Source organism: Drosophila rhopaloa, unplaced genomic scaffold (assembly GCF_018152115.1).
Source record: "Drosophila rhopaloa isolate 14029-0021.01 unplaced genomic scaffold, ASM1815211v1 contig_182, whole genome shotgun sequence".
In the NCBI taxonomy this organism is placed as follows: domain Eukaryota; kingdom Metazoa; phylum Arthropoda; class Insecta; order Diptera; family Drosophilidae; genus Drosophila; species Drosophila rhopaloa.
Window position 1 is genome coordinate 75,880 of NW_025335064.1, and position 27,802 is coordinate 103,681.

Consider the following 27,802-nt stretch of genomic DNA (forward strand, 5'->3'; position numbering starts at 1 on the left):
TTTGCAATCCGATTTAGATAATTTTCAAACTGGTGCCGAGATAATTTACTAAATTTAAACGCAACCAAGTGCAAGCTGATGACTTTTTATCGGGACAATCCGATATACGCGACTTACACATTAAGTGGCAGCTCTTTGGATAGAATAACTCTTGTAAACGATCTTGGTGTTCTCTTGGACCCTAAACTAAAATTTTCAAACCACATTTCGTCCAAGGTTAATAAAGCCAGAGGAGTGCTTGGATTTATTAAAAGGTGGTCAAAAGAATTCGATGATCCTTATTTAATTAAACTTTATTTATTTCGCTAGTCCGTCCGATTCTGGAGTATGGGTCTCCCGTCTGGAGTCCGCAATACAGAATACTATTGGTCGTATTGAATCAGTACAAAAAAATGTTCTTCTTTTTGCTTTACGGCGCCTAAATTGGGATGCAAATCTTAACTTACCTTATTATTTTAGTAGACTTCTGTTGATTAATTTACCCTTCCTAGCCAACCGTAGAACGATGCTTGGTACTGTCTTTATTTATAACCTTATACATCGTGATATTGACTCCCCCGACTTGGTAAGTCGGCTAAACTTTTCTGTGCCAAGTAGATTAACTAGAAATTATATTCCCCTAATATTAAATCATTGTAGATCTAACTATGCCTTGCATGAGCCTTTCAGAGCATTGTATTCTAACTATAATAGATTTTTTGATCTTGACTCTCTGCCGCTCTTAAAACGATTAATACTAGCTTCATTGGCACAAAATTGATCTTACTATTACTTTTTTCCCCGGACTTTTACCTATATTTCCATATCTCACGTCTATCTGTACGATGCACGGCTGCGCCCCTCGGTCGGTTGGGCGGGTAAGTGGCATTGATGTTCTTATCCTGTTTGAACATTTTAGAGTGGTGCAGAAAGAGTTTTGCCGTTAAAGTGCGTGCCGTTCCAACATCGCCCAACGACGGAGAGCAAGAGAAAGACACTTAAGTTTCTGCAGGAGCTTCCTTGGGGGTGTAATCCCGTGTGCTGGATTGATGCCTTTACTATTTAAATTCTGGAGATCGGGCCACATAATTAATTTCTTTTAACACGTCTTCTATGATAGTTAGCAGGTGAAATCGTACCTAGCGTTTGTCCATGCTAATATTATTGACAAACGCCTTTGTGTTGTCGTTCGTGGTTCTTCAGCACGATTTACATGGGTCCGAATCTAACCTCTTCTATGATGAGCCACAAGTTCACTAACAAAGCTTACACTGGGTCCAGCTTTATAGGTCTATAGCAAAAACCTTAAACGGTTCTTTGTTATATTTTTTAAATCTTTGCATTTTTTGCAAGTTTTAAGACTGTTGCGCTGGCTCCATCTGCTATAGAGTTATATGACATTAGTGGGCTCAAATCGGGGCTGGGGTGTTTCTTCGAGATTTCTTGTCACACTCCAAGCGATAGAGCGTGCGCGGGTGTAGGCCAGGTAGGCCAAGATAGCTTACTTTCGGAGACTCCGTGATTCATAACGATGCCCTGTTTTTGAATATATTTGACAGCTTAATATGCTTGCTGATATCTCACCCACGTGGCGTGCTCCTCGTCTTCGCAATGTATACGCGCTTCTATGCAAAACATGTCACGGGCTGTTGAAATTCAAGCATTTTTAGATGAGGGTCCTGAAATTTTAGTCAAATACAATATTATTCCATTCTGTGTGGGCAATATTCAATTCTGGGTCAGATATCTAATTCGTCACAGAATCCTAGCCAAAACCTTGAACATTCCTTTTTGATTACAGCATTGTGAAGTTTTTGGAATTGGAGATATGCGATCTCAATTAAAGAACATAATATCTGCAACCTTCCGATCGCGATTGTGAGCTAAAATGGACTTTGACATTATCCATTCCAAAATTTTCAAAATTGTCATGCGATTCTCTAGAAAAAGCAATACGACATGATTTAACTAGTGTCTAAATCAGCTGAATCGCCTTTTTGCTTTACAAAGGAAAAATTTTAAAAATAATTATACATTTTGGCTTAAATTGTTGAGTTATTTAATGTCAAACATGCCACCCATTTGGTTAAATTAAATGTTTAGAATTGTGGGTAGTTTTAAAACTCTTCACAAATTCCGATGCAGGGGACCGGTCTAGCAAACAGCAAAGACAAGGGCATCCAAGATAAAAGGTCAACCTTGGACCCTCTTATGGCAAAGTCAACGAGGCTAAAAGGCGTACTTGGGACCCTGACATAGAGGTCGCACCGTAAATTAAATCCGAACTGGAGGAGGGAAATACTGGGACCACAGTCTATGAAAGGGCGGCGCAACCGCCACTCACCTCATTAGTACGAGTGCGGGAATCAAAGCGATTACGTACACGCGAAACCGCGAAGTCAAGTGGCCAAGGATCAAGATCGTAAAGTCGAGACGTCGAACGACGACGAGGCTTTAACGCTAACGGTGCTAGGTCGTGATTAAGTCGAGCTTAATGAGTCCTTGCGTGGCGTCTGGGTGAAAAGGCAGAACCTAGTTCTACCCTCTTGGCAATACGACGATCGAATCAGGTCGTTACACTGTTATTAAATCTTCGAGGAATGCAAGGGGAGAATGCAGAACCTAGTTCTACCCGGTAGAGAGGTTCGCATAATATGCAAAGTCTCGGTGGAGCCGACACGATCTCACACACCAGCGAAAAGTCAATCAGGAGCAGCAGCAGTATCAGTGAAGTAGCGACAATGCTATAGTTGATCACGGGCAATCATCCAATAAATTTGGCCGAAGTAGTAAATCGGCATCTATTAAGACATGGTTAAGTTTAGTTTAAGGTCAAAACTTCTTTTATTAATCTTTATTATTAGGGATATTTAATTAGTTTAAGTTTGTTTAACTGTTAATATAATAAAAGGTTAGATTTCTGGTTCTAAGTCAAAGCTTATATTCGAAAGGGCATTGATTTGAAAAAGGTCGCAAGACAAGGTAAAATAACTTAAACGAGATGAAAACAAGAAAGGAAAGCTAACTTCAGGCGGAGCCGAAGTTGATATACCCTTGCAGAATATTCTGTAAATTATATTCTCCACAACTTTTCATATGACACGTTCTTAATCCTTATAAGAAATCCCTTATAAAAAATCCCTACCAAATTTCATAAGGATTGGCTGACTATATCCTATAGCCTCCATATAACTGATTGATCGGAAATGCCATAACTTTGGTGTTTGTTAAGTTAGGAAGTTGGGATCTTCTATGGGTTTTATTTTTGGCCAATCAATCCGATCCACCAAATTTCATAAGGCCGACTATATCCTATAGCTGCCATATAACTGAACGATTGAAAATGCATAACTTTGTTGTTTTTAAAGTTAGGAAGTTGGGATTTTTTATGAGTATTAAGAATGCATCATATGAATAATTTTGGAGAATATAATTTACAGAGTATTCTGCAAGGGTATATCAACTTCGGCTCCGCACGAAGTTAGCTTTCCTTTCTTGTTATTTGGAAAACTGACTTACGTGGACTTCAAGAGTCGTCTACTTGTTTCATTTAACATTAAGGATTCTTTTGCTTCTTCATGTTCCTTCTTCAGAGGAACGTGACTCGAAAATCTTGTACTCGGGCGCACACTTTACCTCCTCCTGACTATTTCGCTTAATCTTGTGTTTCAGCTTCATTATATCCTTACATACATTCCATCACTTTCTTAATCGAGTCATTTTCGTTGTCAGGGTTACGCCAAATACAACTCCAGAAATAACTGCTGCCTTGTTATTCCGTATAGTTCTTGCAATAAGAAACTCTTAGCTCAGCTTACCAGGTTTTAAGTGGTTAGGGTCCAAGTTAAATGTGTGAGAGCACCTCAGCAAGTGCATCCTGCTTTTATCGCTATATGTGATGGTGCCAGTATTACATTTTTTTTCTGAATGCACAACATCTCGAGAATATTGTGTTAAAATTTTAGATCGATCCAAGTAAAACTTCCGAACTTAAGTTCAGTTGGACGTAGGTAAGTAAGCGCGTTTTATATTCAATTTTTGAGTGTCCCAAACTTTAAAACGCTCTTTTCAAAGTCGGTCACGACTCGATCCAGCAAAATCTATCGGACGGATCGTTTTGAGATTTTGCACAGTATTTCTCTACTAAATTCCTCAGGTAACGCTGTCGAGTTTTTTTTTATTATTATTTTATTTTTAGGGCAACAAATATCTCGTCGTTTTGGGCGAAAATCGGGGTTTTAAACTTTCAAGAGTCTTAAAAATCCAAAAAAAAATTAAAAAAAAATTAAAACTTGACAGCGTTACCTGAGGAATCTTGTCCTTTAACTAATGCAATTTCATTTTTTCATTTCAAATGATTCTGTGACCAGTTATCGTGTACACCGCAAAACTTGTTTTCTTTGAGGCGCCGCCGGAGATTGCTTGTATGTCACTCAATTTTCAATATTTTTGTTTTGTTGTTTTTTAATGTTGCCCTATCACATGCAAAGACCAAAATTGAGCTGATACTAAATACTTAATGCTGAAACCTGGTCGAGATCTTCGTTGAATTTATGATGTTATATACCTGTTAGAGCGTTCTAGTAAAAGACGTCTACATTTGCTGAGTTATAATTTCAAACTGTTTTTAGTTCATGAAGTTTCTTAACAAGTAACATTGGTGTGATTCGTATTCTATTCTTATCTATGGCCTCCGCAGAGACCGCATCTGTTTTGCCCTGGGCGGGAGAGCTATATTTTGACCCCCGCACAAGTCCTTTGTGTAGTAGGAAACATTTTGTCTTGCATCATATGGAGTTGCCTTTTTAACGGCTACCCCACACGCGTAGGTCCGAAGAGAGGGTGACTTCAGGGGCAGCGTGCGCCGTGTTGTGTGTGGCAGTTGCGCGTTTTATTCTGTTAACAATTCAAATCAGACTCATACATTTCAAACTAACTTAAGCTTACCGCAGTGTGCCCTCCTACAATTCACAAGACAATGAGAAGCACAATTTCTGGCGGCATCCATGTTACCGAGATTAGTAAGCCCACATTTCAAGGGCCACGAAATCCATACAAGTTCGGATAAATTAACAAATACTAGATTTCTCTTACAATACTTATTCTACCTATCGATCACAATGTTTGACCGTCGACACATTTTAAGTGATTATATTTGGAGGCTCAAGTGGCCTGCACTTACAGATTACAAGTGCAAACAACGGTTCCCTCGCATGGTTTAGGTAACAGATCGTAAATTATGGCTCTGGATTGATTTACAATGTGACATGCACGAGCTCATAAAATCGTTTAATTGGGATTATTATCTTATTTCGAATAACCCACGGAGTGGCTTGTTTACCCCTAAATTGGGAAAACATGCTTAAGTGCGATAAAGGAGATCACAAATACCCTGATAGCACTTATACTCAGAGACATTCTGTGACCGTTCATTTTACATGTTATGTGTTTTATACAAGTGGCTGATATACTTATATTTAGACGTGTTCATGCTTGAACATACCTTTTTTACTTTTAAAAAATCAAATAAAATTTTTTTTGCTATATCTTGAAGAACAACTCCTTGAGAACATTTCCCCAAATTTTCATAGAGATTTGAGCAGAAGAGCGCTCCTAGCCGCGCGCCTCGTCCCCGCCCAAATGGTGTTTTTTGAAAAATGACTTTGCGGTGATATTGTAAGGAAGTTCTTGGGCTGGGATATTGTGCTCAGGGCTCCCAGGGTCACTTACAATAATTTATTTCAGTTCAAGGACTCAAGGGAGGGGCGAGATAAAAATGACCCTATTCAGACTCCGTGGCCGGAACTCACAGCGGGTTTGGATCCGACAATCGAGCAAAGCTCCGTCGTAATCTCTACCCGCCACGCGCCTCGGAACCCGCAATGATCCTTGGATCCGACAAACGAGGCTAGCTCCGTCGTAATCCTTGGCCACCACGCGGTCCGGCAACGATCGACAGAAACAGCAACAAAAGAAGAGGAAGGGGGTTTTGTGGGCACTGTCACCCAAAGATGCCGACCATGGGCCGAAATCGGCAGCGGAGTTAGATCTGACAATCGAGTACAAGGCTCCGTCGAAATCTCCCCCAGCCGCACGCTCCGGAACCCGCACTGACCCTGGACCCGACAAACGAGCCTAGCTCCGTTGTAATCCACGGCCACTACGCGCTCCGGGACCGGCAACAGCCTCGGATCCGACAAGCGAGTGCAAGACTTCGTCGTAATCCTTGGCCACTACGCGGTCCGACCACGATCGGCAGAGACAGCAACAAAAGAAAAGGAAGGGGGTTTTTTGGGCACTGTCACCCAGAGATGCCGACCATGGGCCGAAACCTGCAGCGGGGTTAGATCCGACAATCGAGTACAAGACTCCGTCGAAATCTCTCCCAGCCGCACGCTCCGGAACCCGCACTGACCCTGGACCCGACAAACGAGCCTAGCTCCGTCGTAATCCACGGCCACTACGCGCTCCGGGACCGGCAACAGACTCGGATCCGACAAGCGAGTGCAAGACTCCGTCGTTATCCTTGGCCACCACGCGGTCCGGCAACGATCGGCAGAGAAGGGGGGTTTTCTTAGATGGAGGCAAGAGAAAATAGTTCCCATTCCCCTCCTACGTTCACTCACACACAAAACACGGTCAGGCAAATAGTTTTTTTGGGTTTTCAAATATTTTGTTTTCTTTATTTAAGTTTTGTGCAAGGGGTGTACAGAGCCTCCTTGTCACGCCACTCCAGTCCAGTCGTTGTTTTTTTCAAAAAAAAAAAAAACAAAATATATCCGGAAAAATATATATTAGACGCTTACGTTTCCGTCCACAGCAAATCCAGCCAGTTGATTCCCCATGCCTCCTCACCGGGAATAGCGTCGCGCACTCCATCCACATCGCCACTGTCGGTTGACATTTTTCCCACACGTTTCACGCACTTGTCAGAAATTTTTCACGGCGGGGCGGTTTCCCTGGTTTTATCAGGTCTCACGATTTTTGTCTGGCACGCGCGAAGCCTCAAGAGTAATTGCCTTTCCCCTCTTTGATATTGGTGCACGTTCCCCATGCATTGCGTCGGCGTCGCTGCCGCTGCGCTTGCGCTTCGGCAGTTTGCAGGCAGAATTATTTCCCCTTGCTCGAAAACATCGGTCGGGTCGGTTGCAATTTGGTTCGATCGTGCGAAATTATTTTCCCCTTGATCGAAAACATCGGTCGGGTCGGTTGCAATTTGGTTCGATCGTGCGAAATTATTTTTCCCCTTGCTCGAAAACATCGGTCGGGTTGGTTGCGTTTTGGTTCGATCGTGCGACGAAAAGCTTATGTGCGTGTTGGCTTTGTGCAGGTGTTCAAACTGTTCGAAGCGGGCGAGAGTGTGTTGGTTGCGCTCAGGCGTTCGATGGTTCAAATGTGTGCAGGCGCTGATGTTCGAAGTGTGTGAAGAAGAGAGCGAGAGCGTGTTGGTCGCGCTCAGGCGTTCGATGGTTCAAATGTGTGCAGTCGCTGATGTTCGAAGTGCGTGAAGAAGAGAGCGAGAGCGCGTTGGTCGCGCTCAGGCGTTCGATGGTTCAAATGTGTGCAGCCGCTGATGTTTGAAGTGTGTGAAGAAGAGAGCGAGAGCGTGTTGGTTGCGCTCAGGCGTTCGGTGGTTCAAATGTGGGCAGCCGCTGATGTTTGAAGTGTGTGAAGAAGAGAGCGAGAGCGCGTTGGTCGCGCTCAGGCGTTCGGTGGTTCAAATGTGTGCTGTTCCTGCTGCGTTGGCTATTAAAAAGCTAAACTAAAACAAGAGAGAACGCTATAGTCGGGTGCCCCGACTATCAGATACCCGTTACTCAGGTAAAGGGAGTGCGAGGGAGATGGAGATAGAAACTTTGATCACGCGTAACTTTTTAACGAATGGTCCGATTTGAAAAATTTCTTCTACATTTCGATAGGTATTGATAAACACAATAAAACTGCATTTTTACTTTTCCGAAATATTTAAATTTTTAAAATCGTATATAAGCGATTGTGGGCGTTAAAGGGGGCGTGGCACCTTTTTGAAACAAACTTGCGCTGCGTAGGAACTCCTAGAATCTGCATGCAAAATGCCAATCTTCTAGCTTTTATAGTTTCCGAGATTTATAGGGTCGGAAACGCTTCCTTCTAGCTGTTACATACTTTTGCACGAATACAATATACCCTTTTACTCTACGAGTAACGGGTATAAATATTCCTACATGGCTACAAAATCCTACATGGCTACAAAATCTTACATGGCTACAAAATAAATTGTGAGGGCCGTTCTACGGCCAAACTTTTTTAAAATGTTCGTAATGAATTTTGTGTGTACTTGAACGATCGATTTTTCATGCAAAAATTTTTATTTCGCCGAAATATATACCTTTGTAAGAATTCTAGCAACCAAAACCTCATTTTTTGCATAAAACGTTTGCACAAAATAAAATTATAAAAACGATCGTTCAGGTGCGGGGAATTACTCTAAACTAATGAAATATTTTTATTTAAACGGTTTCACTTGACCCGTTCGTCCTGGGGAATTACCACCGCAAGGCTCTTCCAAAAAAAGGCGTTTAAGGGTAACAGCCACCCTTTATAAACTATTCAATATTTTTCACAAATTTTTGAATAAACATTGTCAACAAACTAAACTTTTCGAAAATAGAATCATTCATTTAATAAAAAAAATTGCTACATACATAAAAAAATCCAAACTTTTCTATTTTTTTCGACAAAAAAAGGTATATAACGCCTTAATTTTAGAGGAGCAGTGTTAGAAGAGCGAAAACACACGGTATTAAAATACACTCAAAACATCTCCGATTAAATCATCAGTAAATTTTTATCGTTTCGACGTGTTCTTTAATTTAAAAAAAATTTAAATTTAATTAAATTAATTTAAAATCTTTCTGCCAAAGATTGGTCACCGTCAAAGGCTTGCCACACACTTTTGTCTTTATATTATCGCACATTCATCGTAGTTTCAAAAGGAAATAACTCAACTGAAGGCAGATCAGATTCTATCACCTAGGTTTTAAAGGATCAATCTTTTTCGTACGAATATTAAAAATGGATTGTAGAATATCTTAATCTTCATCTGCTGTATTCATATACAAAATACACAAGAAATCACACGAAAAGTGTGAAATGTGTTCTTTGTTACCTATATAAGCATCGGCTACTTAACCAAATCATGATGATTGATTTGCTTTCATCTGACTATTTTTGGTTACTAGAGTTGATTTGTTTTGGACTTTTTTCACTTCCTACAAAAATATCATAAAACGTACATCGCTAATTCTCTGTCCTAGTCTAAGGCAGTACATATTGAACTCAAACCATTTTATTCTTAGTCTAAAAAAATTATATGATTCCGCAACGCATGTATTGCGACAATGCCAAACACTTTGTAGGTGCGTATGTCAAGTTCATCGAATTTAAGAAGCAGTTCTTCGACCACTAAAATATTTAAAACTTGGATACAATCGGCTGCAGCGCTGCCTTTGAAATTAAATTCACACCTCCTCGCGCTCCGTTGTTTGGTGGATTGTGGGAGGGAGCTGTAAAATAGATAAAAACGATTTGACTTAAAAGTTGATACTGGGTGAATAAAGCTACGAAGATAATGCTTGCCATTGAAGCGAAAGCTAGCTTGAACTCGCGTTCTATTGCTGTACTCACTGACAGTCCCAATGACGGTGAAGCTCTCACTGCTGCTCTTTTATTAGTTCGGATCGTCGCTACTGTTTTTTTCGGAATATAGTCATAATGACAGCAATCTATTATTTAACTCCTTTATAACCAAGAGAAGAAGTCATTCTGACCTTTTCCCGGGCGGAGAATTAATTAGCCTATATTTAATTTGTTAAACTTGCGAGGGTGGTCCGATAAGTACTTAGCCTCCAAAAGAAAAACTAAAATTTTTTTGGTATTGGGGTAGCAGTTTGTAGCCCAATTTGGACTTGGCGAGGGCGGAAGTGTGAGCCGGTGCGTTGTCACGTTATCCTACGTGGTAGCCGTTTTCGGGACACCTGGGCGTGGCTCATCAAAAACCGACTTGCGACCACGTTGAAACTCGTTAAACCAATTTTTGACGGTCGCCATCGAAGAAGAAGAGTCACCGTACACAGCATCCAAGCGCTCTTTGATTTCGCTGCGCGATTTCCCTTTCAAAAACAAGAATCGAATCACAGACCTATATTGCTCTTTCTCCACTTTTCTAAAATCCGCGGTCACGTCCGATTCCATACGCAGTCTACGAGAATGTACTACATGATAGTAAATTTCTCTTGCGATAGTGACGCCATCGGGCGGTGAGGCTAAGTACTTATCGGACTGCCCTCGTATATGCACTTCGTTGTACTTCATTGTTGTAGATCTAAATCTTTTGTTTTACTAGCGCTCTAAGCGCTCAGCAGATGAGCATAGAACGATTCATTGCACATCGCAATATAGTTGGCAGTTTCCCTTTAAAAGTTCTGAAGTTATAGTCATAAAAAAGTTTTAAAAAACCAATTCATCTAATTTCCGTAAAATTAAAACAACTGGGAAAATATATCCAAAGCATTTTATACTAGGTAGATTTTCCGAAACAATTATTCGATCGTTCCTATGTCAGTTCTATAATGTAGTCGTTTGATTTGTATCAAACTAAAACCGTATTTCTGAAATTGCTAAAAGATAATAATAGTGTATATCATCCCTAAAGATTATAAAATGAAAGACCGATTTTTAAGGGGATACGGCCACAGCCCAAACCGTAAGAGCAAGAGCAGCCAAATTTTTTCACAGTATTCCATTGGGGGCGTGGGCGCCCTCTAAGATCCGATATGTCCCCCCAGTGGCCCCAAACAGCTCCAACATCCATTATTCTGAGCAAAAAAAAGTGGATGTATTTAAGCTTAACTTCTAAAGTAGTTGGAATTTCGATATTTGGTTTTTTCCGAATTTTAGGTTTTGAAAAGGCCTAATTAGAAATCTAAAAGAAATTTCGATATCCCCCATAATTTGGGGGCTACATTTAAAATTAACTTTTCGATTTAAAAAATCTAAACCGCTGCTCCGATCAAGATGATTTTTCGCTCAATAGTTATTCTATGGCCCAAATGCTTAAGTTTAATTTTTCAAGTTTTTAACATTTTTTAAAGTATTTTTAACGAATTTATTTAGATTTTCTAAGTTATTGCGTTGCATTTTGCGGGAGCCAGTCGAGAGAACGAAACCCAGAGAGCGGATGCCAAGAGAGCGACGGCCGAGAGAGCAACAGCCAAGAAAACTGATGAGGGGGAGGGGTTGTGCTGCAGGGAAAGGGGAGGGGAAAGAGGCAATTTAAGTTAAATTTGTTTTGGATTTTAAAAACTTAAACTGCTGCTCCGATCAATATGATTTTCGATCAATAGTCAGTCCTGTGGATCAAATGCTTAGGTTTTATTTTTCATTTTGTAGCAGAAGTAAGAGCCTTATTTAATTTCCACCATGGAAGAAAATTGAAAATTACTACAAATTCTGTAAGCAAAGCCAAAATGTTTCCAAGTTAAATATTAATCTTAAGATTCGAACTTTTGACCAAATACGTATGTACATATGTATATTTGGATATGTTTTGATTTGCTTATATGTACAATACATGTACATACATACAATGTGTGTGTATGTTTCTATTCAAAAGTAGATAATGTGCTTAAATACAAATAAAATGATTTATTATACCCGTTTATCGATCAAATGTGGAATCTGAAAATAATACGTTACTTTGCTGTTTTTGTATTGGATGCCAATCTTTTACTGTGTGTACAAAGGTTTTCGTTTCATTCAAAACAAGAAATTTGAAAATAACAAATTCCCATTTACAAACATATTTGTGCGCAAATTAAAATTGCATTGATAGCATTGTAACTGATAAAAAGTATACAAGCTCACGACTTTTACTTGGATCACTTTCATCTCTAAAGATTAGAAAATGAAAGACCGATTTTTAAGGGGATACGGCCACAGCCCAAACCGTAAGAGCAAGAGCAGCCAAATTTTTTCACAGTATTCCATTGGGGGCGTGGGCGCCCACTAAGATCCGATATGTCCCCCCAGTGGCCCCAAACAGCTCCAACATCCATTATTCTGAGCAAAAAAAGTTGATGTATTTAAGCTTAACTTCTAAACTGGTTGGAATTTCGATATTTGGTTTTCTCCGAATTTTAGGTTTTGAAAAGGCCTAATTAGAAATCTAAAAGAAATTTTGATATCCCCCATAATTTGGGGGCTACATTTAAAATTAACTTTTCGATTTAAAAAATCTAAACCGCTGCTCCGATCAAGATGATTTTTCGCTCAATAGTTATTCTATGGCCCAAATGCTTAAGTTTAATTTTTCAAGTTTTTAACATTTTTATACCCGTTACTCGTAGAGTAAAAGGGTATATTTTATTCGTGCAAAAGTATGTAACAGCTAGAAGGAAGCGTTTCCGACCCTATAAAGTATATATATTCTTGTTCAGGATCACTAGCCGAGTCGATATAGCCATGTCCGTCTGTCCGTCTGTCCGTCCGTATGAACGCTGAGATCTCGGAAACTATAAAAGCTAGAAGATTGACATTTTGCATGCAGATTCTAGGAGTTCCTATGCAGCGCAAGTTTGTTTCAAAAATGTGCCACGCCCCCTTTAACGCCCACAATAGCTAATATACGATTTTAAAAATTTAAATATTTCGGAAAAGTAAAAATGCAGTTTTATTGTGTTTATCAATACCTATCGAAATGTAGAAGAAATTTTTCAAATCGGACCATTCGTTAAAAAGTTATGCGTGATCAAAGTTTCTATCTCCATCTCCCTCGCACTCCCTTTACCTGAGTAACGGGTATCTGATAGTCGGGGCACCCGACTATAGCGTTCTCTCTTGTTTTAAGTATTTTAAACGAATTTATTTAGATTTTCTAAGTTATTGCGTTGCATTTTGCGGGAGCCTGTCGAGAGAACGAAACCCAGAGAGCGGATGCCAAGAGAGCGACGGCCGAGAGAGCAACAGCTAAGAAAACTGATGAGGGGGAGGGGTAGTGCTGCAGGGAAAGGGGAGGGGAAAGAGGCAATTTAAGTTAAATTTGTTTAGGATTTTAAAAACTTAAACTGCTGCTCCGATCAATATGATTTTCGATCAATAAAGAGCCTTATTTAATTTCCACCATGGAAGAAAATAGAAAATTACTACAAATTCTGTAAGCAAAGCCAAAATGTTTCCAAGTTAAATATTAATCTTAAGATTCGAACTTTTTGTGTGTATGTTTCTATTCGAAAGTAGATAATGTGCTTAAATACAAATAAAATGATTTATTATACCCGTTTATCGATCAAATGTGGAATCTGAAAATAATACGTTACTTTGCTGTTTTTGTATTGGATGCCAATCTTTTACTGTGTGTACAAAGGTTTTCGTTTCATTCAAAACAAGAAATTTGAAAATAACAAATTCCAATTTACAAACAAGTATACATATTTGTGCGCAAACTAAAATTGCATTGATAACATTGTAACTGATAAAAAGTATACAAGCTCACGACTTTTACTTGGATCACTTTCATTTATTATATAGCTCTGCCAGTATCCTTCTGATTCTCTCTCTTGAAAGATCTTCTACAAAGGTTGTTAACACAAAGGTTTACAAAAAACGCGCAAATAAGAAATAAGAAAGTCCTGACAACCCAATTTCCTAACTCCAAACTAATATTAAGCGAATGAGCAAAAAGTCGTATACAATACAATTTTACAAAGCGTTGGGGCTGAGATTGGTGAAATATTTTTTTTGGATGCACCTGGAGGGACAGGTAAAACCTTCTTGACAAACTTATTTTTGGCAAAAGTTGGAAGTAAAAAAAAAATAGCCCTAGCTGTAGCATCTTCCGGTATAGCTGCTACCCTGCTCAATGGAGGTCGAACTGCTCATTCTACATTTAAACTTCCTTTGGATTTAGTTGATTTAAAAACACCTCATTGCTCTATTTCAAAGCAATGTAATATGGCTGCGGTGTTTAAAGATTGTAAGTTAATTGTTTGGGATGAGTGCACAATGTCACATAAAGGTGGGCTTGAAGCCATAAATACAACCCTGCAAGATATTAATGAGAATACTATGTTGATGGGTGGTATTACAGTCCTGCTAGCTGGAGACTTTCACCAAACCCTTCCTGTTGTGCCAAGAGGTACAAGAGCTGACGAAATAAAGGCCTGTTTAAAATCTTCATTTTTATGGCCACAGATAAGCAAACTAGCGCTCACGAAAAATATTCGAGTGCACTTAAAAGGAGACATATCTGCAGGAATTTTTGCCGAAACTCTTTTAAAAATTGGGAATGGCGTCCATCCAACAGTTGATGGAAAAATAGTTATAACATCACGCTTAGGAAATGTAGTCAAAAACGTTCAAGACCTTACATCCAAAATATTTCCTGACATTTCCAACATATCATGTAAAAGCTTAGATTGGCTATCTGAGCGCGCCATTTTGACAACGAAAAATGAAAGAGCAACCACTATTAATAATTTATTGCTAAACTCATTTGATGGTTTAGAAGTCTCCTATAAATCGGTCGACTCTGTTCCTGATGCTGATAATGCTGTTTATTACCCTGTTGAATTTTTAAATTCTTTGAATCCTCCAGGAATTCCTCAGCATAATCTGTCTCTTAGGATTGGAGCACCCGTAATGTTATTGCGAAATTTAAGTCCCCCAAAGTTATGCAATGTGACACGATTGCAGATAAAAGGTCTTCATAAGAATGTAATCGAAGCAACAGTATTTACGGGGTGCGCGAAGGGGGAAACAGTGTTTATACCCAGGATCCCATTAATACCATCCAGTCTGCCGTTTAAGTTTAAAAGGCTACAATTCCCTCTAAAAGTTTGCTTTGCAATAACTATAAATAAATCGCAGGGGCAGACTTTGAAGCTGGCTGGACTAGATCTTAGAGAAGATTGCTTCTCTCATGGACAATTTTATGTCGCATGCTCTAGAGTTAGCTCTGCCAGTAGCCTTATTATTCTCGCTCCTGAAGGATCTTCTAAAAATGTTGTTTACACAGAGGTTTTAAAGTAATCATATTAATTAACATTATTAAACCTAGAAAGTTTCAGTGGAATAGGTCTAATTGGAGATACCATATTAAAAAAAAACGCGCCAATTTCTCTACCTCAGGGGTGGTGTGGAAATGGGAAAGTCATGACAACCGTACTCAAAACTAATTTTAAGCGAACGAAGTCGCGCCGGGAACAGCTAGTTAAGTATATATAGGTAAACTCTTTGTTATGCTTTTATTTACCTTTTATGTCAATAGGAACAACATGATATTGTAGACCGAACCGGCTCGTTCGGATCTATTTACTACATGCAACAGAAACAAGAGTTTTTGCCCAATATCATCACTAGATGCGTAGAAATGGGCTTAACTAAAAAGAATACAGACGATAAGTCACGACAAAATACAAAATACACAAAGCATAAATGACAACTAGTCTTCAATTTCAAACGCAAAGTGCGTAAACAAAAGTTGTTGCTCTCGTCATATCTGGTTTGATATACATAAGGGCATAAATAATTTTATTGATGGGAACTTGTAAAATACAAGTATTGACTAATTCATTTTTATTTTAACTGCAAAGGTGTATTATTTGCAAGTGTAATAGCGCGTTAAAAGGCAAAAGCCGAAGACGTAAGAATATACGGATCGCAGGTTGCAAAACACAACAGTTGACGAATGCCATTAAAAAAGTCAATAATAAACAAGCCACTTGCAATTACAAATTAAATATTTATGAATCAAATAACAAAAAACAAAGTGCCTTAAAGCTTGGACGCAATCAATCAAAAACACTCGGAATAATGTAATTAAAGGAAGCATGCAAAACCTATTTGGAAATCGTTGATAGTTCGAGATCAATGGCCTCAATTCAGTAAGGATAACTCTCAGAGCTGGACAAAATAAGTGGCTTGGAACACAAGATTTCGTTTATATTTTCATTATATATTTCTGCTACCTCTTAATATTAAATAAATGTATAAATAATATTCACATAAATACTTTTTTTCTGCCGTAATGTGAATTATTATTGTCCGAAACTTTACCAATTGATTTCTACCATTAACCTTATTAGTCCCAAATAAAAAATTATTAACATTCTAGTATACATAAATTTGTATCCAAACTAAATGTAGCCTCCAGAATAATCGAAATGTTAATATTAATAAATACACGTTTTATTAAATTTAACATTATTCAAAAAGTACTAAACTCTAACGTTATTCATATCTAATCATTTTCCTTATAAAATTGCATCGTAAACATCAATGGCACAAGCCAAATTGATATTTAAATAAACTTAATGTAAAACAAAAAAAATTATTAATATCTTCTAAAAAATGTACTAAGGGGCCCAACTATAGGATCAAATATTTGTTTCTCTGCTTTCCCCTTATCAAATATTTTCTGATGTATTGTCTTACATAAAACACGGCACTAAGGACCAAAACTTAAACGTAAAGGTAAAAAATTCCAATTTTCTTATGTTATCTTCCAATATCATTGTCCTGAAACCGTATGCTCCAGCTCAGTTGGGTCGGTAATATGTCGGTAATAGAGTTCCTATCGACAAATTATTTATATTATATTTTCGGAAGCAATAAATGAAAAAGAAAAATTTATTTAAAAAAAAACACTATCACATGATGATATTTATTGGATCTTCTCTTAAGCAATAAGTTTACCAATCTTAACATTAAAATTTAACTAGCAGAATAATAAGACTGCATTCTGGTTGCGCGTCCCTCAAGTCGGTCGCTGGGTGGGTAAGTCATTGCGACGAAGGCTTGATTGGTTAATCAACCTTGTAAGACCTCTCGCCAGGTGGTTAGGGTGCAACGAAAGCTTGGTAAAGTACTTTTCCTTCTATTCTGCGATCACTTCTTTGACTGGTAGGATGTTTAAGTCGCGAAGTATGTTTTCGTTGCGAACGTACCACGGTGCCCCGGTGATTGTTCTCAAGATCTTCGACTGAGCTCGCTGAACTATGTCAATATTGCTATTGCTGGCATTCCCCCATAACTGTGAGCCGTACGTCCATATAGGTTTTAGTACCGAGTTATACAGCAGGACTTCATATTCAAGATTCAAGGGGAGACCGAGCGTTGATAAGCCAATGAAGGCTACTGGCTTTTAGCTTTAGGTGTGTTCTTATGACTTCAATGTGCCGGCGCCATGTGAGTCTTCTGTCGAGGTGTACTCCTAGATATGTCACTTCGTTTGCTTGCGGGAGTAGAATATGGTTTAACATAAGCGGCGGGCAGATTTGCCTGTTCAGGGTGAACGTAATGTGCTTGCATTTTGGTTTGTTCACTTTAATTCGCCAATCTGATAGCCACTTTTCAACATCGACCAGATGAAGAGCTAGCTGCGCAGTTGCTTGCATCGGGCATTTTGAGCGGCTGAGAATGGCTGTATCATCAGCAAACGTAGATGTTGTTAGTCGTGTGCTTGTTGGGATGTCTGCTGTGTAGAGGACATATAATGTTGGCCCAAGCACTCTTCCTTGAGGAACTCCAGCTCCAATAGTGAAATCATCAGTTATAGCAGTGTTGCATTTCTGTCGTAGAGGTAAGACTCTAAAAGCTTATGGTGTTGTAGGGGAGCATTGTCTTGATCTTGTACATTAGACCTTCTAGTCAAACTCTATCAAATGATTGAGAGACATCTAAAAATATGGCAGTACAGTATTCTCGTTTTTCGAACGCCTTCTGAATTTCTGATGTTATCCGGTTGACTTGCTCAATTGTTCCGTGCTTTTCACGAAACCGAAATTGATGTGACGGAATTCGTTCCTGGATTCTTAGGTATGTGTTTATCCGAGTCAATACGCATTTTTCAAAGAGTTTACATAAGCATGAGAGTAGGCTTATAGGTGTATACGACGTGGGAATTGTGTGGTCTTTTCCCGGCTTTGCTATCATTATTATAATCGACTTTTTCCATCTCACTGGAAAGTGGCCAAGTTTTGCGATTGCATTAAAAAGCTGGGTGATAGTGCAAACGGCGCAATATTGGAGCTCAATGATCATTTTGGGAGTTATGAGGTCGCAGCCCGGGGATTTTTTCGGATTCAGCTGATTTTTGATGATGTAAACGATTTCGTTTGGGCGAAACTCAATTGGTTCATGTTGAAGCTGAGGCTCATCTGGTAAAGTCGGCAAGGTGAACGCACTAGTGGCAGGATTTGGTTGGAAGACATTTTTAAGGTGGTTGGCAAACGTGCTGGCTCTGTCTGCATCGCTGCGCGCCCAGCCGCCTGTGGGATTTCTAATCGGCATCACGGTTACTTTCGGTGAGCTTAGAGTAGGGTGAGCTCTCCATAGTGAGTGTTTTGTACTAGATGTTGACAATTGCTCTATGTAGCGTCGGTGGACATGTGCTTCTTCTTGCTGTAAAGCTTTTGTGAGTTGACGTGAGGCATATTTGAAGCTTTGCCTAGCAGATGGCGATCTGTGGAGTTGCCACTCTCGACGTAAGCTTTTCGAGGACGAGCTGTTCTAATTGTAGATTTGTCTTCTTTTGGTTGCTTTGCGTACTTGTAGTTTGGGGTGTTGAAACTCGAGCTGCAGAGACGAGTACAGACTCCAGTGTATTAACAAATCTGTCTACGTTGGCTTCATCGTTGAGATGAGGAATTAGCTCAATGTGTGAGCTAATGTATTTCTTGTACTTAATCCAATTGGTTTTTTGTGATGTCAATTTATACGATTGCTCCAATGCGCCTGGATGTCGGAGTAGAATAAACAGGACAGGCGAGTGATCAGATAAAAGATCCGAGAGACATTCGGCGCTTATCAGACTTTTAGGAATGTTTTTGGTAATTGCAAAGTCTATTAGATCGGGTAGTTTCTTTGGGTCTGCCGGCCAGTATGTTGGTCTGCCAGGAGAAACAGAGTCCAGCTTGTTCTTGGCTTTTATAACTGCATTTTAGAGCTGTTTTCCTTTTGGAGTCACGAGACGTGATCCCCAGTGTGTGTGCTTGGTATTGTAGTCTCCTGCTGCTATGAAGTGGTCTCCTAGTGAGTTGAAAACTGCATAAACTCATCTTCAGCTATAGTGAAGCGAGGGGGGCAGTATACGGCGGCTAGTGTAAGTTGGTTGCCAGTATTTATTTGTATATATATAGAAGTGTCCTGTAGGTAATTTTTAGCAAATTTGTTATGATAGTTGTGCTTAATACGGCTTCTGATTAGAATTCCAGTCCCACCATGTGCTTTACCATCTGGATGATTTGTTACGTATAAAGAATAACCTCGTAGTTGAAAATTGTATTTGTTTGTAAGGTGTGTTTCTGCAAGCAGCATTACGTAGATATCGTTGTCGAGTAGGAATTGAGCTAACTCAAGTTTATGCTCTGAGACGCCGTTAGCGTTCTAGTATCCTTAGGGAAGTCATTATTTAGATTGTTGTGAAACATCATATCATATCTTTAAAGTTGCTTTTTGACTGCTCCGGGAATTGTTGCTGCTGAGCCGTGTTCGGTTCTTGGTATGCTGATTGCAGAAATGAAGTTTTTGAAACAGAGTTAGCCAGTCCTGATTTTAAAGCGCTTGCGTAAGTCACATTTTTATTAGAGTTTATGGGTCCTAGTGAGGATCTGGCTGCAGTCGAGAAGAAGACTTCAGGGTTTGATCTTGAAGCTGTCACCTGTTTATTTTGGGTGCGGGCGTCAGTTCCTCTCTGGTGGCTGCGACTTTTCATCTCCTTATAAACAAGGCAGCCTCTGTAGTAAGCAGTGTGATTGCCACCGCAGTTGTCGCACTTTTTCGAGTTGCAGTCATCTTTGCTCGCTGGGCAGTGTGCGGAGTCATGAAGCTCTTCACAAGTTACACACACCGGGCGCAGTTTACAGTATGACCTTGTATGGCCATATATTTGGCACTTCGCATATTGTACCGACCCATTGCGTTTGCGCGGTTCCTCAACTGTAATTCCGAGGTGCAGCAGAACCTGAAGATTGTAAATAGGGTGCACTTCGTATTTCTTTAGGGGCTTATTTTTTGGTTCGAGCTCAACCTTAAAGAGTGGCTGCGGCTTTCTATCCCTGTTAAGGATGTTGAAGACTGTCTTAGCGCTAAATCCCTTCTCTTGTAGCGCCTTTGTTATCTCTGCAAGCGTTACGTCGGACTCTATGCCCTTAAGTACGACTTGCAGGCCCTTGCTACTTTTTAGCTGATACGTGTAAAAGTTATTTTTATTCTCGGTAAGATATTTCGATAATACTCTGTAATTATCTTCAGACTTTATTTGAACCTTTGTCTCTTGGATGTTGCCCTTTAGTAGAGGTATTATGTGGAAGTTATCCTTCCCAATAAGCTCGATAATTTTGTTGACAAGAACATTGGAACTTTTTTCTCGAATATAAATAGGCGGAGGTTTTGGCTTCCTTTTCTTCGGCCGCCTCAACGTCATATGCGTCTTCCAAGATTTTAAATCGGTTTGAGTTCATGGGCGTTTCTATTCCAGCTAGGCTAGCATTGTTACGGGTTATTTTGCGTTGAGAATTTAAAGGGCTCAGCTTCCTTTTGAATTGGATGTAGCGATCCATACCAGTCTGCACAGCCGGCTTAGCACATTCATTGTTTTTGTTCTGTTTTTCGGGCAGCACAGCGGCAGACGTATTAATATTTGCGCTGCTAGCTGATGATGTCATTAAACGAGCAGTCGATACAGTTGCAGTTGTTGTTGTAGTTACAGTTGACGTTGTTAAAGAAATTGCGGTGCTAGTTACTGCTGATGAGCTTAGGTTATTGCATACCTGCATTGGAGCACAGTCTGCCCGTCCGTCCGTTTCAACGCAAACTAGTCCCTCAGATGGGCAGACAGACGCACAGGCAGACATGCTTATATCAACTCAGGAGGTAATCCTGATCAAGAATATATATACTTTATAGAGTCGGAGATGTCTCCTTCACTGCGTTGCACACTTTTGACCAAAATTATAATACCGTCTGCAAGGGTATAATAAAAATGAAAAAAAATGTATTTTACTGTTTTTTTATTTATCTTAATATTTCTTTGAGATATAGTAATTATTTACTATATCAGAATTACGCTTTTAGCTTTGTCAAATTCGGACAATAATATCATATAGCTGCCATAAAAACGAGGGCAAAATGCAACGCAAAATCGACATAGTTTCGTTGTTTTTAGTAATATAGGCATAGAAATCGAATTGTAGTCGTTTTGTAATAACTGCAATGGTATATTTCTTCCTTTCTTGTAAAAGTTAGGAAGTCGGGATTTTTTATGAGTATTAAGAATGCATCATATGAATAATTTTGGAGAATATAATTTACAGAGTATTCTGCAAGCCGAAGTTGATACGGCTCTGCCCGAAGTTAGTTTTCCTTTCTTGTTTGTTCATAAATTCAATTGAATTTACTATATTCCGCCTGAACTACCTAAACTCCCTAATTATGTAAGTCACCTTTCCGTTATTAAGTCTGTTTCAAAAAACCTTCCCAATAAGGATTAGTTGGTAGTTCTAGAAGATTTCAATATAACTGGAGTTACGTGATCGATAACTTACTACTTGTAGTACAACAAGATTGTATTGATGATCTGCTGACAAGTAATCTTTGTTTAAAATTCACTACTTCTTGCCTCCTTGACTTGAGTATAGTATCAAATCCTAAAGGTGCGTTTCTGTCCATTACATTCATCATCGAAGTGATAATCGACACGGGTAACGTTACAGAAAGAAAAGAGAAGTCAAGAAGGAATACATATGGCTTTAATTGGTCAGATATTTACCTACCTTATTTTTTTAAAAATTTCAATAACAATTTTTTAGTTACTGTGTTCTGTGGTACTATCCTTTGATCTCCAACAAATCTCATTGTCTTAGCAAAGAGTTGACAGACTTAAGATATGTTAAGTCAGATTTTATAAGAAAAATATAAATACCTGTTGTCAATCAAGACTCATCGTGCATAATTCTCAGTGTTATAATAATGATTTTAAACGTCTTCTTCGTGTTAAGCCTGTTTATTCGCCATGTCCCGATAGTATTCTTGCGGGTTAAGCTGAAACCATGTTCAAAACCCTTCACTAATTATTCACATTATCTCTAGAAACTTACAAATTTTCCCATATTTAGAAGAAATCATTTGAAGATTCTCTTTACACGAAATAAGAAGAAGTATAAGTTGTCAGCTATCAATGTACAAACTGTCAGGAGTATGGACACACCAGAACATACTGCAAACTTCGATCAGTATGTGTAGTTTGTGGAGACTTTCACAATTCCGCCAATTGCCCTGCCAACAAGAAATATCCCCAAAAGAAGAAATGTGGAAACTGCGGAGGAAATCACACGGCAAACTACAGGGGCTGTGTGGTCTACGCGCCACCAAAACACTCAAAACGTGTACACTTATTCAAAACGACGCCAGGTGTATTTTTCGGGGCGGCTGCAAGATCCTCATTTGGTCAGCTAAATACCCAGAAGGGATTCTCATACGCCGATACCCTTCGAACAGGAACAGGAAAACGACCATGGCAAATCTACTAATAACCATGAGGAACGCCAATGGCGTTTCCCGGCTCAAACTTGAAATAACACAGTTTCTGAATGAAAATCATATCGACATTGTGATACTGATAGACATGCACCTCACAAACAAATGCAATTTTCAAATAAGAGGCTACACCTTCTACCGCACAGATCATCCAGGTTTGCCGGCGGAACCGGCATCCTAATCAGGGAACGCATCAAACACTTTCGTGAAAGGTTTGAGACTAATTACTTGCAGGCAGGTAGCGGACACCTTTCCATAGCCGCTGTTTAGTGCCCGCCTCGCTTTACAATTTCTGAAGGACAATTCATGGATTTTTACAACTTATTTAAAGAACGCTTCAAACGTACCAACTGGGTCACGACTCGTGACTCCCAAAGGAAGGCAATACTATAATGCAATCATAAAACTGAGCAACAAATTGGACTATGTTTCTACAGGTAGCCCCACATACTGGCCAGCAGACCCCAGGAAAGTCCCAGACTTAATCGATTTTAAGGTGACAAAAAACATTCCTTGCAAAATAATAAGCGCCAAAGCGTTTTCGGAAATTTCATCTGACAATTCGCCAGTGCTAAGTCTTCTTCAAAGCCCAGAAAATCCAGATCACCATCAGAGACTGACATCGCACAGAACAAACTGGGTAAAATATAAAAAGTATGTAAGTTCCCACATAATACTAACTCCGCAGCTCAACATCGAAGCGGACATCGAAAGATCCACTGATGCTCTTGAAGATGTACTCGTGGCAGCAGCAACTATTTCAACACCACAATTGAAGGACGTGCAAACCCAAAATTTCAAAATCTGCACTTGAAACAGCTTGTACTGGAAAAGATACAACTACGACGTGCTTGGCAAACCAACAGATCGCCATTTTCAAAACAACTTCTTAAGGAAGCAACTCGCACACTAAACCGAGCCCTGAAGAAAGACCCTAATGCTCAACTACGGTACATCGGAAAACTTTCGCCAACCAATACAAAACATCCTCTGTGGAGGGCTCACCCAGATCTGAGCTCTCCAATCTAAACAGTTACTCCGATAAGAAACTCAACAGATTGCGAAAGTCATCGGGGATCTGAAATCGAAAAAGGATTCGACCTTATAACACCAAAAATGATAATTGAACTTCCAAACTATTCAATGGGATCATACGTCTCGCCTACTATCCGGGCAAATGGAAAACATCTACTATCATAATGATACCGAAGCCCGGAAAAGACCACACAATTCCTTCATTCTACAGACCAATAAGTTTATTATCGTGTCTGTCTAAATTGCCTCCTTATACGCATAATACCATATCTGGAAGCACACAATGTTATCCTGGCACATCAATTTGGCTTCCGTCAAAGACATGGAACATTCGAAAAAGTTAACAGAATAACTTCAGAAATACCTTTGAGCTGATGGTCACAGCGCAATATTCCCGGAAGTATCTCAAACGTCTATTTGGAAAGTACTTTTGAAGCCCTTTATCACACCTGAAGTAACGTCGAAAAGGTTAGTCCACCCCGACTAACCTTTTGGAGGTTACTTCAACCACTACTAACCTTTTATAGGTTACTTTAGTTGTGATAAAGGTCTTCAAAAGTAGTTCCCAAACAAACGTCATTTGCACTGACTTTGGAAACGATCTGTTTTTTTATTATTTATCGTCCATGGAACGATGATTTTGATGTAATTATTTAGTTCGCTAATCCTTCCTATTCTAAAAAATTTGACTCCCATCAGAAGTCCACAATGCGAAAAACATATTGACAGCATTGTACAGAAAATCTTTCTCCTCTTTGCCAAAAGGTTTCCAAATTGTGGTGCAAGTCTTATCTTACCTTCTTATTCCAGTAGAGAACTGTTAATTAATTTACCCTTCCTAGCCTAGAACGATGCTCGGTACATTTATAACCGTATTCGTGAGAAAATTAATAAACTTGGTAAGACGTAAAATTATATTACCATAAAACAAGAAAGGAAAGCTAACTTCGGGCGGAGCCGAAGTTGATATACCCTTGCAGAATAGTCTGTAAATTATATTCTCCAAAATTATTCATATGATGCATTCTTAATACTCATAAAAAATCCCAACTTCCTAACATTAAAAAAACCAAAGTTATGGCTTTTCCAATCGTTCAGTTATATGGCAGCTGTAGGATATAGTCGGCCTTATGAAATTTGGTAGGTCGGATTAATTGGCCAAATATAAAAGCCATAGAAAATCCCAACTTCCTAACTTTGCAAACACCAAAGTAATGGCATTTCCGATCAATCAGTTATATGGCAGCTATAGGATATAGTCGGCCGATCCCGGCCGTTCCGATTTATATACTGCGTGCAAAGGAAAGAAGAGTGTGTGCAAAGTTTCAATTCGATATCTTTAAAACTGAGAGACTAGTTCGCGTAGAAACAGACAGACGGACAGACTCACAGACGGACATGCTTATATCAACTTTATAGGGTCGGAGATGTCATTGTAGATCTAACTATGACTTGCATGAGTTTTTCAGAATTTTTTGCTCTTACTATAATCGATTTTTTCCTTTAACCTGGAGTTTTAACTTTGAATGTAGATTACATTTTTGTTTGAGAAAAATATCATGGTAGCCAGCACAGATAAATTAAAATATTTTAAATTCCTTATTGATTGTTTGGAACCCATTCGAGGAGAATCTTCATGCAGATTTTCGACCAACACTGATTGTAATTATACCCTTGCAGAGGGTATTATAATTTTGGCCAAAAGTGTGCAACGCAGTGAAGGAGACATCTCCGACCATATAAAGTATATATATTCTTGATCAGGATCACCTCGGGAGTTGATATAGCCATGTCCGTCTGTCCGTCTGTCTGTTTCTACGCGAACTAGTCTCTCTGTTTTAAAGATGTCGAATTGAAACTTTGCACACACCCTTTTTTTCTTTGCACGCAGTATATATGTCGGAACGGCCGGGATCGGCCGACTATATCCTATAGCTGCCATATAACTGATTGATCGGAAATGCCATAACTTTGGTGTTTGTAAAGTTAGGAAGCTGGGATTTCCTATGGGTTTTATATTTGGCCAATCAATCCGACCTACCAAATTTCATAAGGATCGGCCGACTATATTCTATAGCTGCCATATAACTGATTGATCGAAAATGCCATAACTTTGGTGTTTGTAAAGTTGGAAAGTTGGGATTTCCTATGGGTTTTATTTTTGGCCAATTAATCCGACCTACCAAAGTTCATATGGATCGGACGACTATATCCTATAGCTGCCATATAACTGAACGATTGGAAATGCCATAACTTTGGTGTTTTTAAAGTTAGGAAGTTGGGATTTTCATGAGTATTAAGAATGCATCATATGAATAATTTTGGAGAATATAATTTACAGAGTATTCTGCAAGGGTGTATCAACTTCGGCTCCGCCCGAAGTTGGCTTTCCTTTCTTGTTGTCTAATCACATCAGTCTTTCACCCATCCTTATGTAACGGTGAATAATTTAAGATTAATTTAATTAGTCCCATTAGCTATAAGATCTTTGATGCTGGTTTCACTTTCGTTAAAAAAATATTATAATATTCGAATACGTATCATTACAGACAAAATTCCGGCTCGATTAGTGCTTTATTTCCTTTCTTGGTCTGGCTTTCTGGTCTCTTTTATGATGCGCAATGATATGAATTTTGCTTTGGTAGCTATGATTTCAAATGGCAATTCAACTCAAAACCAATCGAATTACGGATCGCAAACAGTTTTGGTAATATTATAATAAAAAAAAATATAAAGTTATTTTATTTTAATATTTTTAGGGTGGTGGCTCTGACGACCGAATATCTATGGTAAAATCTGTCATAATAAGTTCATTTTATTGGTGCTATGTGTTATCACAGGTGGCTGGAGGGGTTGCCACGGAACTGTTTGGAACTAAGTGCGTATTTGGATGGTCACAGTTAGCAACAGCTATATGTAGTATTTTGATGCCGTTAGCAGCACAATTACATTACATAGCTGTTATTGTGTTAAGATCTATTCAGGGATTTGCTTCTGGCCTAACCTGGCCTGCCATGTATGCTATAGTTGGCTATTGGATACCGCTTACGGAACGTTCACGTTTTATGTCAAGTTTTCAAGGTTTCAGTATTGGTATCGGTTTAACTTACCCATTGTGCGGGTTTATTTTATCGGAATTTGGTTGGCCATACGTTTTTTATACTACTGGTACGTTAGGACTTGGATGGTGTTTAATGTGGTATTTACTAGCCTTCAATACCCCCCGAGAACATCCTCGGATTGCTGAAGAAGAACTAAATTACATAGAACTTAATATCAGAAGAGAAGTTTACCATGCAGCCAAAGTTAAAGTGCCCTGGTTGCAAATTTTTAAGTCCTTACCTGCTTGGGCGATTGCTATAACGACATTTGGTCGAATATTTGTTCACTATATTTTTATTGTTAATGGTCCCACTTTTATGGGAAACGTTTTAAAGTTTAATTTTGAAACCAATGGCTTTTTATCTGGAATGCCATTTGTTTGCTCATATATTTCATCGGTATTTTTTTGTTTTTTGGCTGATAAATTTGTAATGTACAAGGTTTTAAATTTAACTAATGTAAGAAAATTATTTACAGCTCTATCACAAATTATTCCAGGGCTCTTAATATATTGTATCGGTTATATAGATAATGTACACATTTTGTTAACAGTATGGTTTATAGCGGTGATATTTATAACTGCATCTTATGCGGGAGCCATGGCTAATATAATTGACTTAGCGCCCAATTATGGACATTCTGCTGCCGTTCTGGCATTTTGCCAAACAATTCATATGTCTGCGTCGTTTATTTCCCCGTTGACGGCTGGATTTTTAGTAACTCGAGAGGTAAAGTACACACTAAACTTTGATATTATATTACTTGTATTATTATATTTAAGATTTTAATTTTCTAATATTAAGTTTAGTTCAGAAGGATGTGCTGTAAACTTTAGAAAAAAGCAGGATAAAAGCATTTTCCGCTTAACAATATACCAAGTCAAAAATATAATACATATTTTTAACGGTGATTCTGGTGAGGTCCACCGAGGCGTGCCGTGTAAGGAATTTCGAGCGGGAGGGGAAGGTGGCTGACGGGAAACGCTCGTCTGGGATGCGTTTTGATGGATTTTTAAAAAGGCGGTTGAAGGTCGCTTTTGCAGCTGGTGCTTCAATACGTCCCTGCCTGGTGAGACAGACTTTGCCACGCCGGGCTTCTGTTGCAGACCGTGTTT

General features: G+C 39.0%; 1 protein-coding gene across 9 annotated transcripts in view; it reads left to right on the forward strand.

Annotated features, from left to right (window-relative positions):
• LOC108039043 (sialin) overlaps positions 1-27,802 on the forward strand; it is a 155,540-nt gene that overhangs the window by 55,238 nt on the left and 72,500 nt on the right. For 6 of the 9 annotated variants that reach the window (XM_044459236.1, XM_044459233.1, XM_044459238.1 and 3 more), the window contains 2 exons: positions 26,136-26,293; positions 26,346-27,416. In XM_044459236.1, coding sequence (XP_044315171.1) covers positions 26,136-26,293; positions 26,346-27,416 — 1,229 coding nt within the window. Of the gene's footprint in view, positions 1-26,135; positions 26,294-26,345; positions 27,417-27,802 lie in introns of those variants that run through there. The other 3 variants (XM_044459240.1, XM_044459241.1, XM_044459239.1) reach the window with 3 other exon arrangements.